We start from the raw sequence: 14,781 nt of genomic DNA, 5'->3' as shown, positions 1-14,781 counted from the left end.
AAGCAGTAATCAAAGCAAAAGGTGGCTACTTTAAAGAACCTAGAATATGACATATTTTCAGTTGTTTCACACTTTTTTGTTATGTATATAATTCCACATGTGTTAATTCATAGTTTTGAAGCCTTCAGTGTCAATCTACAATTTTCATAGTCATGAAAATAAAGAAAACTCTTTGAATGAGAAGGTGTGTCCAAACTTTTGGTCTGTTCTGTATATATATATATATATATATATATATATATATATATATATTCCTATGCAATTAGGTTCAACTTTGGATATATTCTCTATTTCTATTTTTATTTTTATAGACGTTTCTTTGTGATTTTAACATTATCTTTTTGTAGACTTGATAAAGGGGTCATGCACCCTGAAACATGTTGTCTTGGAAATTGAAATCTTTCTGACTATTGGTTGTGGGTCTGTGACCTTTACTTTGTCTGTTTCTCTTGGACTTCCTTGGTCCAGCAAATCTACAGCTCTCATACTCACCCGATTGGCGGTTTGGCCCCGACCAAAGGGTGATTGGACTAGACTGGCGGCACCAACCAATCCCCACTATTTTTCTTCCCTCATTGTAGTTGCACCCAATTAGGTGCAACTCTGATAGGTGAGCATACAACCTCCCCTAGGTGTGGGAAAATAGCGCTTTACATATTGAGTGCCTTCTCTCTTTGTTGTCTAAAAATGCTGGAGAGGAAGAGGAAGTACACCCCTACCCACCTGCGATCCCTAGCCCTGAATGTCAGTATTTCTAAATTACTGGCCTTTGAAATGCTGTCATTCCATCTGGTGGAGATGGATAGTTTTAAAGGCCTTATGGCGGTGGCTGTCCCACAGTACGTCATGCTCAGCTGCCACTACTTTTCCAGGCGAGCCATCCCTTCCCTGCACAACCAAGTAGGGGACAAAATCAGGTCTGCACTGCGCAACTCTATCTGTGGCAAGGTGCACCTCACTACGGATATGTGGACCAGTAAGCACGGTCAGGGACGTTATATCTCCATAACAGCACACTGGCTAAATGCAGTGGCGGCTGGGCCTGAGGCGGATAGCAGTTTGGCGCATGTCCATCCACCACCGAGGATTGCAGGGCACTTCAGTTTGCCTCCTGTTGCTTCCACCTCCTACTCTGCTTCCTCATCCTCTACCAGCTCCTCATCAGGTCAGCATAAGACCTTCACCACCAACTACAGCACAGTCAGGGATAAACGACACCAGGCAGTTTTACAACTTATCTGTTTGGGGGACAAACCCCACACTGCGCAGGAGCTGTGGACGGGCCTTGAACAACAGACCGATGAGTGGTTTGTGCCAGTCAGCCTCAAGCCCGGCCTGGTGGTGTGTGATAATGGGCGAAATCTCGTAGCAGCTCTGGGACTAGCTGGTTTGATGCACATCCCTTGCCTGGCGCATGTGCTGAATTTGGTGTTGCAGAGATTCCTTAAAAATTTCCCCGATATTTCAGAGCTGCTGCATAAAGTGCAGGCCGTCTGTGCGCACTTTTGGTGTTCTCACCCTGCTGCTGCTCGCCTGTCAGCTCTGCAGCATAACTTCGGTCTTCCCGCTCACCACCTCATATGCGACGTGCCCACAAGTTGGAACTCCACCTTGCACATGCTGGACAGACTGTGCGAGCAGCAGCAGGCGATAGTGGAGTTTCAGCTGCAGTACGCACGGGTGAGTCGCTCGGCGGAACAGCACCACTTCACCACCGAAGATGTGGAAATGCTTTGTCAGAACGCCACAACAGCCAGCACCACCAGCTGATATGGAACGTCTTAGCAGGAGGCAGCATTTCACCAGCATGGTGGAGCAGTATGTGTGCACACGCCTACACATACTGAATCAAGGGTCTGCCCTCTTCAACTTCTGGGTCTCCAAATTTGGCACATGACCTGAGCTTGCCCTTTACGCCTTAGACGTGCTGGCCTGCCCTGCAGCCAGTGTATTATCTGAACGTGTGTTTAGCACGGCAGGGGGCTTCATCACAGACAAGCGCAGCCGTCTGTCCATAGCCAATGTGGACAAGCTCACGTTCGTTAAAATAAACCAGGCATGGATCCCTCAGGACTTGTTCGTACCTTGTGCAGAATAGACATGTATACCGGCACTAACCAGCCATTGTTATACTGCAGCGCAATGGCTCATTCTTGTATTTTGGAAATTTCACACTCTTTTAGAGTGTACCCTAATTTAAAAAAAAATAATTAAAACCAAAAACCTGTGTTGGCTACTTTGTCCTCCTCCACCGCCGCTTCCACCTACACCGCTACGTCCACCGCCTCCTCAAACTCCTACTCCATATGGAACTCCACCTCATAAATCTATTTTTTTTTATTTATTTGTACGTATTTTATTTCATATCATTTCACAACTTTTACATTTTCTGGTGAAATTCACAATTTTTTTGGGGTGTATAGTACCACTGCTATACCTAGTAGACAGTTTTAAAAAAAATATTGTCATTTACATTTTTCGGGTGAAATTTAGCAAATGTTTGTGTGTATAGTACCACTGCTATACCTACTAGACCGGTAAAAAAAAAATAAAAAAATTGTCAGTTACATTTTCAGGTGAAACTCACACATTTTTGGGTGTATAGTACCACTTCTATACCTAGTAGACAGGTAAAAAAATAAAATAAAATTGGTATTTAAATTTTAGTGTCAAATTCACCAATTTTGGGGTGTGATGTAGCACTGCTATACCTAGTAGACAGGTAAAAAAAAAAAATAACATTTGTTAGTTACATTTTAGGGTCAAATTCACCAATTTTGGGTGTAATATACCCCTCCTCTACTTAGTTGACAGCTAAATACATTTCAATCATTTTTATTTTTCATTTTCGGGTGACAATAAACAAAAATTTTTTTGTCATAAACCCCTGCTCTACCAAGTAGACAGGTTAATACTTTTCTGTAATTTTTCTGTTACATTCTTGGGTTGACATAGGTAACAGGGAATAAGGTGAGAGGGAATAACATTTCAGAAATGCTTCTTTAATTCATGTGCACCACCTCCTTTGATTCAATGCTTAAACTTAAACAAGTTGTACCACATTTGCACTTCAATAGCTTTTCCCACATTTCCACTTGATTCTTTTGGCCCACATTTGGGCTTCTGTAATTTGTCCCTCATTTGTGCCTCAATTGCTTTTCCCACATTTCTGCTCGATCCCAATAAAAAAAATAAAAAATCTCTCCCTTAAATTTGGTTTCTTTTTCTCAAGCTCCCTCTCCGGGAACCCTGATTCGCCGATAACCGTGATCAACATGGTAGGCTCAGAAAAGAACATTGAAAGTTGATAGAGAAGATATCCAAATGGATAGTAGATGTCACTGGGGCACCTCTACATAGGTGACAGGAACATAAATAAATAAAAATCGTCAATTACATTGTCAGGTGACATTTTTCAAATTTTGCCGGATAGAAACACCTGCTTTGCATAGTTGACAGGGAATAAAATTTAAGAAATTCTTCATTAATTGATGCGCGACACATCCTTTCATTCAATGCTTAAACTTTAAAAAGTTGTCCCCCTTTTATACTTTGATACTTTGTCCCATATTTCCGCTCTATAATTTTAAATTAGAAAAAAATGAATCTCTCTTTCTCATGCTCCCTCTCCACCCTGGAACCCTGATTCTCCGCCACCTGTGATCACCATGGTAGGCGCATAAAAGAACATCGAAAGTTGATAGAGCTGATATCAAATTGGATCGTGAACATCACGGGGACGCGCGACATAGTGGGGCAGTAAGTATGCACACGCCTACACAAACTGACTGACAGGGGTCTCTAAATTGGGCACATGGCCTGAGCTTGCCCTTTACCCCTTGGAGGTGCTGGCCTGCCCTGCAGCCAGTGTATTGTCTGAACGTGTGTTTAGCACAACTGGAGGGTTATATTTCCCAATGTTTTGGGATGTACCCTAATTTAAAAAAATAAAAATACATTTTAAAACAAAAAGCAGTATAGGCTACCTCCTCCTCCTCCACCGCCACATCCACCACCTCCTCAATACCTTTTTACGTATTTTATGTTAATAAAAGTCATTTCCCTATCCACATTTTTTTCCAGAGCACTTGCTATGCTCTTAACCACATTTTGATGACATTTACAGCCCTCTAGCCCTTTCCATGACATTTTTACAGCCATTTTAGTGCTCAAAAGTTCAGGTCCCCATTGATTTTCAATGTGGTTCGGGTTCTGGCTCAAGTTCAGGTCCCAAACTCGAACTTTTTTCTGAAGTTCAGCCGAACCCGCCAAACCCATCCAGGTGTCCGCTCAACTCTAGTTATGATAGATTTGATGGTGTTCCTGGGCATCATCAAAGATTTGGATATTTTTTTATAACCTAACCCTGACTTGTACTTCTCAACAACATTGTCCCTTACTTGTTTGGAGAATTCCTTGGTCTTCATGGCAGTGTTTTGTTAGTGATGTCTCTTGCTTAGGTTTTGCAGCCTTTGGGGCCTTTCAAAAAAGGTGTGTATATGTAATGACAGATCATGCGACACTTAGATTGCACATAGATGGACATCTTTTCACTAATTATGTGACTTCTGAAGGTATATGGTTGCATCAGAGCTTTTTATGTGCTTTCTAACAAAGGGGCGAGAATACATACCCACATGCCAATTTTCAGTTTTCTATTTCTAAACAACAGTTTTATTTATATATTTTTCTTATTTCACTTCACCAACTTAGACTATTGTGTTCTGATCCTTCACATAAAATTCAGATTAAAAAAACATTGAACTTAAGGATGTAATGTAACAAAATACGAAAAAAGTCAAGGGTGGTGAATAGTTTGCAAGGCACTGTAAATAGGGACCACTAAATAGCTAATGAGCAGAACCTGTGGGGAGGTGGGATCCTGCCCAAAACTATAACAAAGAGATACAGAACAATCTGTCAGATAGACTCACGTGTAGCAAGTCTGTCAGATCTTCTCAGGCCTTTCACACGGCAGGGTGTGACAGCTAGTTGTTTTTGAACAGGTAGGCTCCTGAGTACCAGACGGTCTTACTCAGGCATGTTTGCCTCCAGATATCACTCAGCTGCCACCCTGCTACAGTTTCTGTCACGACGGACAAGACACACAGAAAAACCAACAACCAGGCTCTGGGCGATAAGCAGGGGAAGGGTCACCTCCTAGCTAATCCCTGACCTCTCTCCCTGCACTGCTCAGCCCACAGGCAGACCTTGGTGGTAGGAATGCTGTGTACTCGTGCCTAGGCTAATACACCCTAACTTCCCTGAGATGGTGAAAAGGGGAAATAGGAGCAGGCTGCTCGCACAGAACCTGGATGGGAGAGAAGATATCGACACAACAAAAACAGCAAACAACAATAACAGAAACCACACTTATCTTAACAGAGCTGGGACAGAAAACCTTCCTTGCTTGCTTCCTTCCTAGGCCAGACTGATTTCTATAACCCGCTCAGAGCACTGGAAATGAGAGCCATTTAAACTAATGCACCTGATGGGAGGCGGATCCAGCACGACTCCAAAACAAACACTAAAGACGTGCTGCCATTCTGGCCGACCTCCGCACATAGTCAGAGCCAGGCATGACAGTTTCACAGGCAAGCTGCCACCCTCACCCCTCTTCACCCGGCTCCCATATGCAATTGGCTACATGATCTTCAACTACTGTCTGCTCATCACTTATTTCAGTCTCACCAGTCTCATGGCATCGTCGCTACTTGCACGCCTACAGGAAGAAGCAGTGGACCTCTCCTCCAAATCTGGGCTGGGCAGTAGCTGATGACTGTTCTCAATAAAATCTTCCTCTCTGAAAACTGGGCAGAGCAGGTGGCACTTGCCTGGCAGAAGAAGCAGCAAAGGAAAAAGACAGGTTCAGAACAGGCTATGCCAACTGAGTTTGGTGTCAGAGAAACCCACCAACGCCTGGCTCTGGGTGTCTTATGTCAGTTGAGAGTCAACCATTCCAGGACAGTGGGATTGGTCATCTAAACACGACCACTGGATGACAGTGACAGCAATGTGCTGTTGCTGCTGCTACCACCACCTCTTCTTCTGCTGCTACTCCTGCTGGCTAAAGCAACATTTTTGCCACTGTCTGTTTCTTTGGAGGGGCTTTGCAACTCTTTTTTGGACATACTGTACAGTAACTGTACATGTAAAACAAGTTATTTAATGTCAATATGGACATCACAATAACAGTAGTAATAGACAGTGTATTCAAACCAATTTGAGAATCAAGGCCTAATGCAATTGCTCATCTATGAAACAAGGTGGACACCCCAATAACAGTAATAATAGACAGCTTATTCATCCCAATTTGAGAATCAAGGCATAATAGAATTGCTTATTTATTTAACATGGTGGACACCCCAGTAACAGCTAAATGAGAAAGCTTATTCACCTCTATCTGAGAATCAAGGTGTAATAGAATTGCTCATCTATTTAACTGTCATTGGGGTGCCCACCTAGTTACACAGCTTATTCACCCCAATTTGAGAATCAAGGCATAATGGAATTGCATATCTATTTAACAAGTTAGGCAACCCAATAACAGTAGTATTAGACATTTCTTATCTATTTAACAAGGTTAAAGTCACAATAACAGTTAAATGAGAAGGCTTATTCACCCCAATTTGAGAATCAAGGCCTATTAGAATTGCTTTTCTGTTTAACAAGGAGGACACCCCAATAACCATTAAATTAGACAGCTTATTCACCCCAGTTTGAAAATCAAAGCGTAATAGAATTGCTTCTCTATTTAACAAGGAGGACACCCCCAATAACAGTTACATTAGACAGGTCATTTACCCCAATTTCAGAATCAAGGCCTATTTAACAAGTGGTACATTGTTCAATAAGATAGCTATGTGCCCTACACAGGGATTTATGCAAAGTGGGCTGTCACTGCAGCCTCCCTATGCTCACCCTACAGTGAGTAAAATCTCTTCCTATGATCTCCCTACACTGTCCCTATCTTCCTATCCAATATTCCACAATTAAAGCCTTCTTGAACACTATCCCTACCATTTGTCAAGTCTCTCACTATGCTCAGCTCACAGTGAAATGTCTGACATTGCACAGGATGAGGCTTTTTATAGGGCTATGACATCACAGGGGCTGGGTAGCTGCTGATTGGCTGTCTGCATGGCATTATGGGTGATCTAGCGACTTCTTACTTTCACTGTGTAACACGTGTAGCCGCCATTTTATGAGAAAAAAAAAACTTTAACACAAAGCGCAAATAAATTCGGGTTCGTTGCAAACTTAATTTTTCCCAAACTTCCAATTGAATTCCACTTCGGGTGCTTTGCTTCGATCAACACTAGTTTGGTAACTGGGTAACTAAATTATTTGGAATGCCTGTTGGCCAAAGTGTTCACTACATATTTGAATCCTCCAATGTACTTAATACTTTGTAAAAAAGTGTCATAATGGATGAATTTATACTTGGGAGACTGTACAGAAACTGATCTTCAATGAACTTACACAGACTCACTATAAAACACAAAGTCAATGCAACTGTGGGAAACCATTCCTCTGGACCAGAACACTCCATGGACAACCTAAAGGTTTTAAAGGGAATCTGTCACCTCCCAATACCATCCCAAGCCGCCAGCAGTACCCGCGTGTAGCCAGCAGTGTGTTTCTGATGATGCCTTTCTTCCTGAAGGCAGATGCAACAAAAGTACTAAAAATGTTGTTTTATCCCCTGCCTGGCACACTTCTCCACACATGCTTGAAGTCAAGGAGGCAGCGACCTCCTTGCTTCAAGTCACGGTAACCAGGCCCCCTTCCCTGCCCCTTTGCTGTGACTGACAGCGCTTATGCACGAGAGTTCGGCTGCCTTTGCCAAACAGCCGGCTGTCAGTCACAGCGAAGGAGCAGGGAAGGGGGCATGGTTACCGTGACTTAAAGCAAGGAGGCCGCTGTCTCCTTGACTTAAAGCATGTGTGGAGAAGTGCGCCAAGCAGCACATAAAACGTTTTCAGTACTTTTGCTGCATCTGCCTTCAGGAAGAAAGACATCATCAGCACTGCTGGCTACACGCAGGTACAGCTGTCAGCTTGGGATGGTTTTGGGAGGTGATAGGTTCCCTTTAATTCTCAAAGAGAATTTTAAGAATGATTAAGACAGGAAATCTTGGGAATTTAAGATAATAACTGAATTCCAATCATTGACCCAAAGACTGAATCTAGCATCTGGTTTTATGAGCCGCTATTTGGATAAAATTCACACCTCCCTTAGTAAGGCTCCCTATCCCTGAATAACCTTTGTCTATGCTGAACATATCCACTTATAACACAAACATTGTTTATTATTTTAATTTTCCATCTCCCCATGTACAGGTGTTGTTTTAACATCCTCTTAATGTTTTGCTTGCTTCTCAGTCTTCCAATTGTAATTCAGTCTAAAGAAGGAGCATTTGTGCTCTGAAAGCTTGCAGTATGATTTTTTTCTGGTTAGCCAATAAAGCTATTATATGTTTGGATTTATTAACGCTAAAGTATTCCATGTCACATAGATTTTTTTTCTGGTACTGTGCACTTCTTGATACACATTGCTACACCTCTTGAAAAATTCCAAGAAGTTTCCAAAATGGGGTCATTTCTTTGGGGTTTCCAATGTAGGGGTACCTCAGAGTGTTTTCAAATGCAACATGGCACCCCAAAAACATTTTTAGCAAAATCTGCCTTCGAAAAAGCCATATGGCTCTCCTTCCCTTCTGAACCCTGCTGTGTGCCCATACTAAAGTTTATGACGATATAGGAATGGGATATTTCTGTAAACTATCGGTGTAATCAATATTGAGGTTTACTTTGCTGTTCAATGGGTTGTGTCAGGTTTATAAGTTATACACTATAGGGGATAACTAGCTGATTAATGGGGGTCTGACCGATGGGATTTCCACTGATCATGAGAACAGGGATCCCATTGCCTCATTCTGATGGAGCAGCAGTCATGCATGCACACTGCTGCTTTATTTATTCTCCATGGAAGTGTCCGAGAGTGTTATCTACTTTTTTGTGACCCCCCAGTGACTAGCTAGTTATTCCCTATCCTATGGTTAGTAGATAACTTAAAAACTTGGCACAACCAATTTAACCCATTCTGTGTTGTAGGAATCAATTATGTTTTAAAATTTCACCTCCATTTTGCTTTAATTCCTGTTGAAAACCTTAAGAGTTAATAATAGTTATACATTCAGTTTTGAATAATTTTAGGGATGTAGTTTCTAAAATGAGGTCATTTATGGGTGATTTTGTTATATAACTTCCTCTAAGTCACTACAATAGAGTTGGTCCTTTTTACAAAATTATGCTAAAATAAAGTAAACATACGATGAATGGTATAACTATTTTGTGAGGTATTAGGGTGAGGTATCTGTCTTGAAAGCAGAGAAATTCAGTTAGAAATTGAAAATTGTTAAAAATATGCTGTACTTTTTTAACCCTTTAGATACCAGATTTTTTTGTTTTTCCATTTTTATTTTTCTATCTTCCTGAAGCCATAACTTTTTTATTTGTGTGTTCATGCATCATGTTTACTAATTGCTCCATTGCTGTACGGCGCTGCTAGAGAAAGGGTTAAGACACTTTTTACCTTTCATCTACCTAATAAAAAAATTCTGGCAAGTGTCACTTTATGTGGTAATAACTTTGGAATGCTTTTACTTATCCAAACAACTCTGAGATTGTTAATTCATGACACACCATGCAGCATGCAGCGGGTGCCATAATGGGCAGGTCTCTGCTGTTTTAAACAGCAGAGACCTGTGGCCAATGACCATGACAACAAATAATGCCAATCTCGGTCATTAAAGCCTTTAGATGCCGTGATGAAGTGTGATCACGGAATCTTAACGCTCAAAAATCTGTGCACTTCTGGGCTTCTAATCGGCAGGCCAACATAAGAAATGAGCAATTCTGCTCTCACCATGGAAACATGATGGTACAGAATGAAATAAAATAAACTGAACCTTGTAGCTTGAAACATGAGCTACAAAACCATAAAAAGTAAAAAAAAATAAACTGTTGATTACATGGAAAAAATATAAAATTTTTAATCACCACCCTTTCCATAGAATAAAAAAATAAATACATAAAACACAAAAAATATAAACATTGCGGGCATCACCGCGTCCAAAAATGCCTGTACTATTAAAATATAGAGACAATTTTCCAATATAGTACTGGAATGTAGTACTGGAAAAAAGAGTAAAAATGGCCGATCTGCCATTTTTTCATCGCTTCTCTTACCCAAAAAAAGTTTAAAAAATGTGAAGAAAAAGTCAAACACACTACAAAACGGTATCAATAAAAACTACAGATCGTCCCACAAAAATGAGCCCCCACACAGCTAAGTACATCTTACTATACAAAAGTCATGTGGGTCAGAATATAGTGATGTAAAACAAATGTTTTTCAAAGTTTTAATTTATTTTTACAGTATTTAGACATTAAAAAACTATGCATATGTGTTATCATTGTAAAAATGAAGGGCACAGGTTGGTTTTGCAGCAAAGGGAACGCCGCAGGGACAAAACCCATAAAACGGTAGAGGAATTCACAAATTCCCAATTTGCAACATTATGTGTCATATAAAATGGTGGCATTAGAAAGTACAACTTGTCCCGCAAAACATAAGCCCTCATATGGATATGTGAATGGAAAAATGAAAAAGTTATGGCTCCAGGAAGATAGGGAAGAAAAATTAAAACACAAAAATGAAAAACACATACGGTATCCAAGGGCTGAAAAGGGAGAAACTGAAGTAAATAAATCTATAATTGCTTATGTTTTGAACTCAGGATCTGCAAGTCAAGCTGGCGGACCCAGAAGAGATACCAACTGTGGAACTTTTAACCCAGCAGATTTTCACTTTAAAGGAGAATATAGCAACACTGAATTTGGCAAGCCATGGTCATTTAACACATACTCAGAAGGTATTTGGGGAAAGAGTTTTTATATGTATGTTTTGTTTTAAAAAATGGTTTCTGAATTATATATTCAGTTGTCAAGATAGTTTTACAGTAAAATTAATAAAAAAAAAGGGTTGACCATTTTAACATTATTTACCCACCAGGTGACATATGCCATATGTTTACAGCATGATTGCTCTAGAGCAGGGTTTCTCAACTCCGGTCCTTGGGACCCACCTACCGGTCAGGATTTGAGAATATCCCACAAAATGAATACCTGTGGTAAGTCCTTATGCATGGACACTAATTATATCACCCGCTCAATACTAATGAAATCCTGAAAACATGACTGGCATGTGGGTCCCGAGGACTTGAGTTGAGAAACCCTGCTCTAGAGTAATATGGGCTAGGCTAGTGAGCTGACTCCACACCTTTATGCAGTAACCTGACAGTGATCTGAACTTCTTATCTTCAGTACTAGTCATGTATTACTGTAGATCAGTGTTTTCCAACCAGTGTGCCTCCAGCTGTTACAAAACTACAACTCCCAGCATGCCCGCACAGCCAAATGCTGTCCTGGCATGCTGGGAGTTGTAGTTTTGCAACAGCTGGAGGCACACTGGTTGGGAAACACTGCTGTAGATAATAGCCCAAAATCAGGGTGACAGATTTCCTATAAACATGCCAGGCATGAACACCTGTCTAAGATAAATAATACATAAAGACTAGATGGACCATGTGGTCCTTTTCTGCCATTAGTCTTCTATGTGCTGATCGATTGCTATAGCATCATATGGTCGTTGTAAAATGCTTAACCACATCCCGACATCTGCTGTACATTACCGTGCAGTGGGAATCGACATTCTGACAGCCGCTTTACAGGTACAATGTGCTGATTGGGCTGGTGCAGGAGCTGCACACTCCTGATCAGCAGCAGGGGCCTGGCTGTTCCTATTTCTGATATTTACAGATTCTATACTGACAGGGAGTGTTCCACAGGATTGGCGCATAGCAAATGTGGTGCCAATATTCGAAAAGGGTGCAAAAACAGACTCCGGAAATTATAGGCCGGTAAGTTTAACATCTGTTGTGGGTAAACTGTTTAAAGGTTTTCTAAGAGATGCTATCTTGGAGGATCTCAATGAAAACAAGCAAATAACATCATATCAGCATGGCTTCATGAGGGATCGGTCATGTCAAACTAATTTAATCAGTTTCTATGAGGAGGTAAGTCCTAGTCCTAGACTAGTCATATATCTGGACTTCTCCAAAGCATTGACACTGTACCACATAAAAGGTTAGTATATAAAATGAGAATGCTCAGACTGGGAGAAAACATCTGTATGTGGGTAAGTAACTGGCTGAGTGATAGAAAACAGAGGGTGGTTATTAACGGTACACACTCAGATTGGGTCACGGTGTCACTACCAGAGCTTTGAGACGTTCTCACAGCTCTGTTTCTCCACCCCTGTGATGATGTCACTTAGAGTTAGGAGGAGTTCTCACTGCGATGTTTCTCCACCCCTGTGATGAGGTCTTTACTCCCAGCTGTTCCTCCTGCATTTGATTTCCCTGCCTTTAAATCACCCCTCCTCCTATTGTAGGGCGTGGATTATAGTTCTCATTTCAGTTGTAGCTCTTGCCTGAGTATCTTCACTTGTAAGCTATCAGTTCACTGGACCTGTGTTCTGCTGCAGCAAGCACTCCGGATATTGCCAGCTGTCCTTGGATCCGTCTTCTCTGCGGCTGCAGCTCCTTCAGCTAAGTGTGCAGACATTGTTGTGTACCTGGTTTTTTTCTGACTGGATCTGAGGTGGCCACGGTTCCCTCCATATACTGAGCAGGGCACCGGTGGCCGTGCCCCTTCCACTATTGTAGGGGTTACAGTGGTCATCAGTCTTAGGTACGCGGGCATGCCTCGTTCCACGATTTGGATCCGGGCATATGCTTTAGCAGCATAGGGAGAGCTTTGAGGGTCTGACAGGGGTCACCCTTTATCTTCCCTAGTTTGGGTCCGGTCAGTAGCTCTTTGTTCTGTGTATACTCTTGTTGCTCACAAACAGCCGTGACACACGGTCACTAGTGGGGTACCTCAGGGGTCAGTATGGGGCCCTATTCTCTTCAATATATTTATTAATGATCTTGTAGAAGGCTTGCATAGTAAAATATCAATTTTCGCAGATGACACTAAACTTTTTAAAGTAATTAACACTGAAGAGGACAATATACAGCTACAGATGAATCTGGATAGATTGGAGGCTTGGGCAGAGAAGGGACTGATGAGGTTTAACACTGACAAATGTAAGGTTATGCACATGGGAAGGAATAATGGAAATCACCCATACATACTAAATGGTTACACTGACGTGGAAAAGGAACTAGGAATTTTAATAAACAGCAAACTAAACAGTGAAAACTAGTGTCAGGCAGCTGCTGCCAAGGCCAATAAGATAATGGGTTGCATCAAAAGGGGCATAGATGCCCGTGATGAGAACATAGTCCTACCACTTTACAAATCACTAGTCAGACCACACATGGAGTACTGTATACAGTTCTGGGGTCCTGTGAAGACATAGCAGAGCTGGAGAGGGTTTAGAGGAGGGCAACTAAAGTAATAACTGGAATGGGGCAACTACAGTGCCCTGAAAGATTATCAACATTAGGGTTATTCACTTTAGAAAAAAGACCACTGAGAGGAGATCTAATTACTATGTATAAATATATCAGGGGACAGTACAGAGATCTCTCCCATCATCCATTTATCCCCAGGACTGTGACTGTGATAAGGGGACACCCTCTGCATCTGGAGGAAAGAAGGTTTGTACACAAACATAGAAAAGGATTCTTTACAGTAAGAGCAGTGAGATTATGGAACTCTCTGCCTGAGGAGGTGGTGATGGTGAGTACAATAAAATAATTCAAGAGGGGCTTGGATGAATTTCTGGAGTGTTATAATATTACAGGCTATAGCTACTAGAGGGGTCGTTAATCCAGGGAGTTATTCTGATTGCCTGATTGGAGTCAGGAAGGAATTTTCCCCCCCTTAAGTGGGGAAAATTGGCTTGTACCTCACTTTTTTTTTTGCCTTCCTCTGGATCAACTTGCAGGATAACAGGCCAAACTGGATGGACAAGCTTAGACCTCATGCACACGGCCGTTGCCTGGCCATGCCCGTATTGCAGCCATTTGTGCACCACATCATGGATGCAGACCCGTTCACTTGAATGGTTCTGCAATCCAGAAGGTGCGGTGCGGAATGGGCCTGGATCCGTTTGCCGGGCAATGGCTGTGTGCATGAGACCTTACCTGCAAAAAAACACCCACACGACTCTCTAGATGAAATGATAACAATATTATGGGTGTCAGAACATGGGCTATGTCTCATAGAAGACAGGAAATAACAAAGTAAGATAGTACATAAGGCCGAAAAAAGACATTTGTCCATCCAGTTCGGCCTGTCATCCTGCAAGTTGGTCCAGAGGAAGGCAACAAAAAAAAAACCTGTGAGGTAGAAGCCAATTTTCCCCACTTTAGGGGAATAAAAAAATTCCTTCCTGACTCCAATCAGGCAATCAGAATAACTCCCTGGATTAACTACCCCTCTCTAGTAGCTATAGCCTGTAATATTATTACACTCCAGAAATACAAAAAACTTAAAATTGTTAAAGGAGTTTTGTCACGGATGGTGTTGCAGAAAACTAGAAGACACAAATAAAGATCTGACTGACTTGATCCCAAACTAAGGAACATAAGGGTGAGCCCTATAAAAGCCCTAGAGCTTTCCCTGACTGCTCGGCCCATGCAAAGATCTTTATGATAGATAATTGCATGCCCTCATACCTAAGCTGTGTGACACCTGAAAACCC

General features: G+C 41.7%; 1 protein-coding gene across 1 annotated transcript in view; it reads left to right on the top strand.

Annotated features, from left to right (window-relative positions):
• The window catches only part of LOC122943602 (phosphodiesterase 4D interacting protein), a 1,023,137-nt gene that overhangs the window by 874,704 nt on the left and 133,652 nt on the right, over positions 1 to 14,781 (top strand). The window contains exon 15 of the mRNA XM_044301472.1: positions 10,805 to 10,939. Coding sequence (XP_044157407.1) covers positions 10,805 to 10,939 — 135 coding nt within the window. The remainder of the gene's footprint in view (positions 1 to 10,804; positions 10,940 to 14,781) is intronic.

Source organism: Bufo gargarizans, chromosome 7 (genome assembly GCF_014858855.1).
Source record: "Bufo gargarizans isolate SCDJY-AF-19 chromosome 7, ASM1485885v1, whole genome shotgun sequence".
Classification (NCBI taxonomy): domain Eukaryota; kingdom Metazoa; phylum Chordata; class Amphibia; order Anura; family Bufonidae; genus Bufo; species Bufo gargarizans.
The sequence above is the reverse complement of the archived record's forward strand: the minus strand, read 5'-3'. Positions and strand labels throughout refer to the sequence as shown.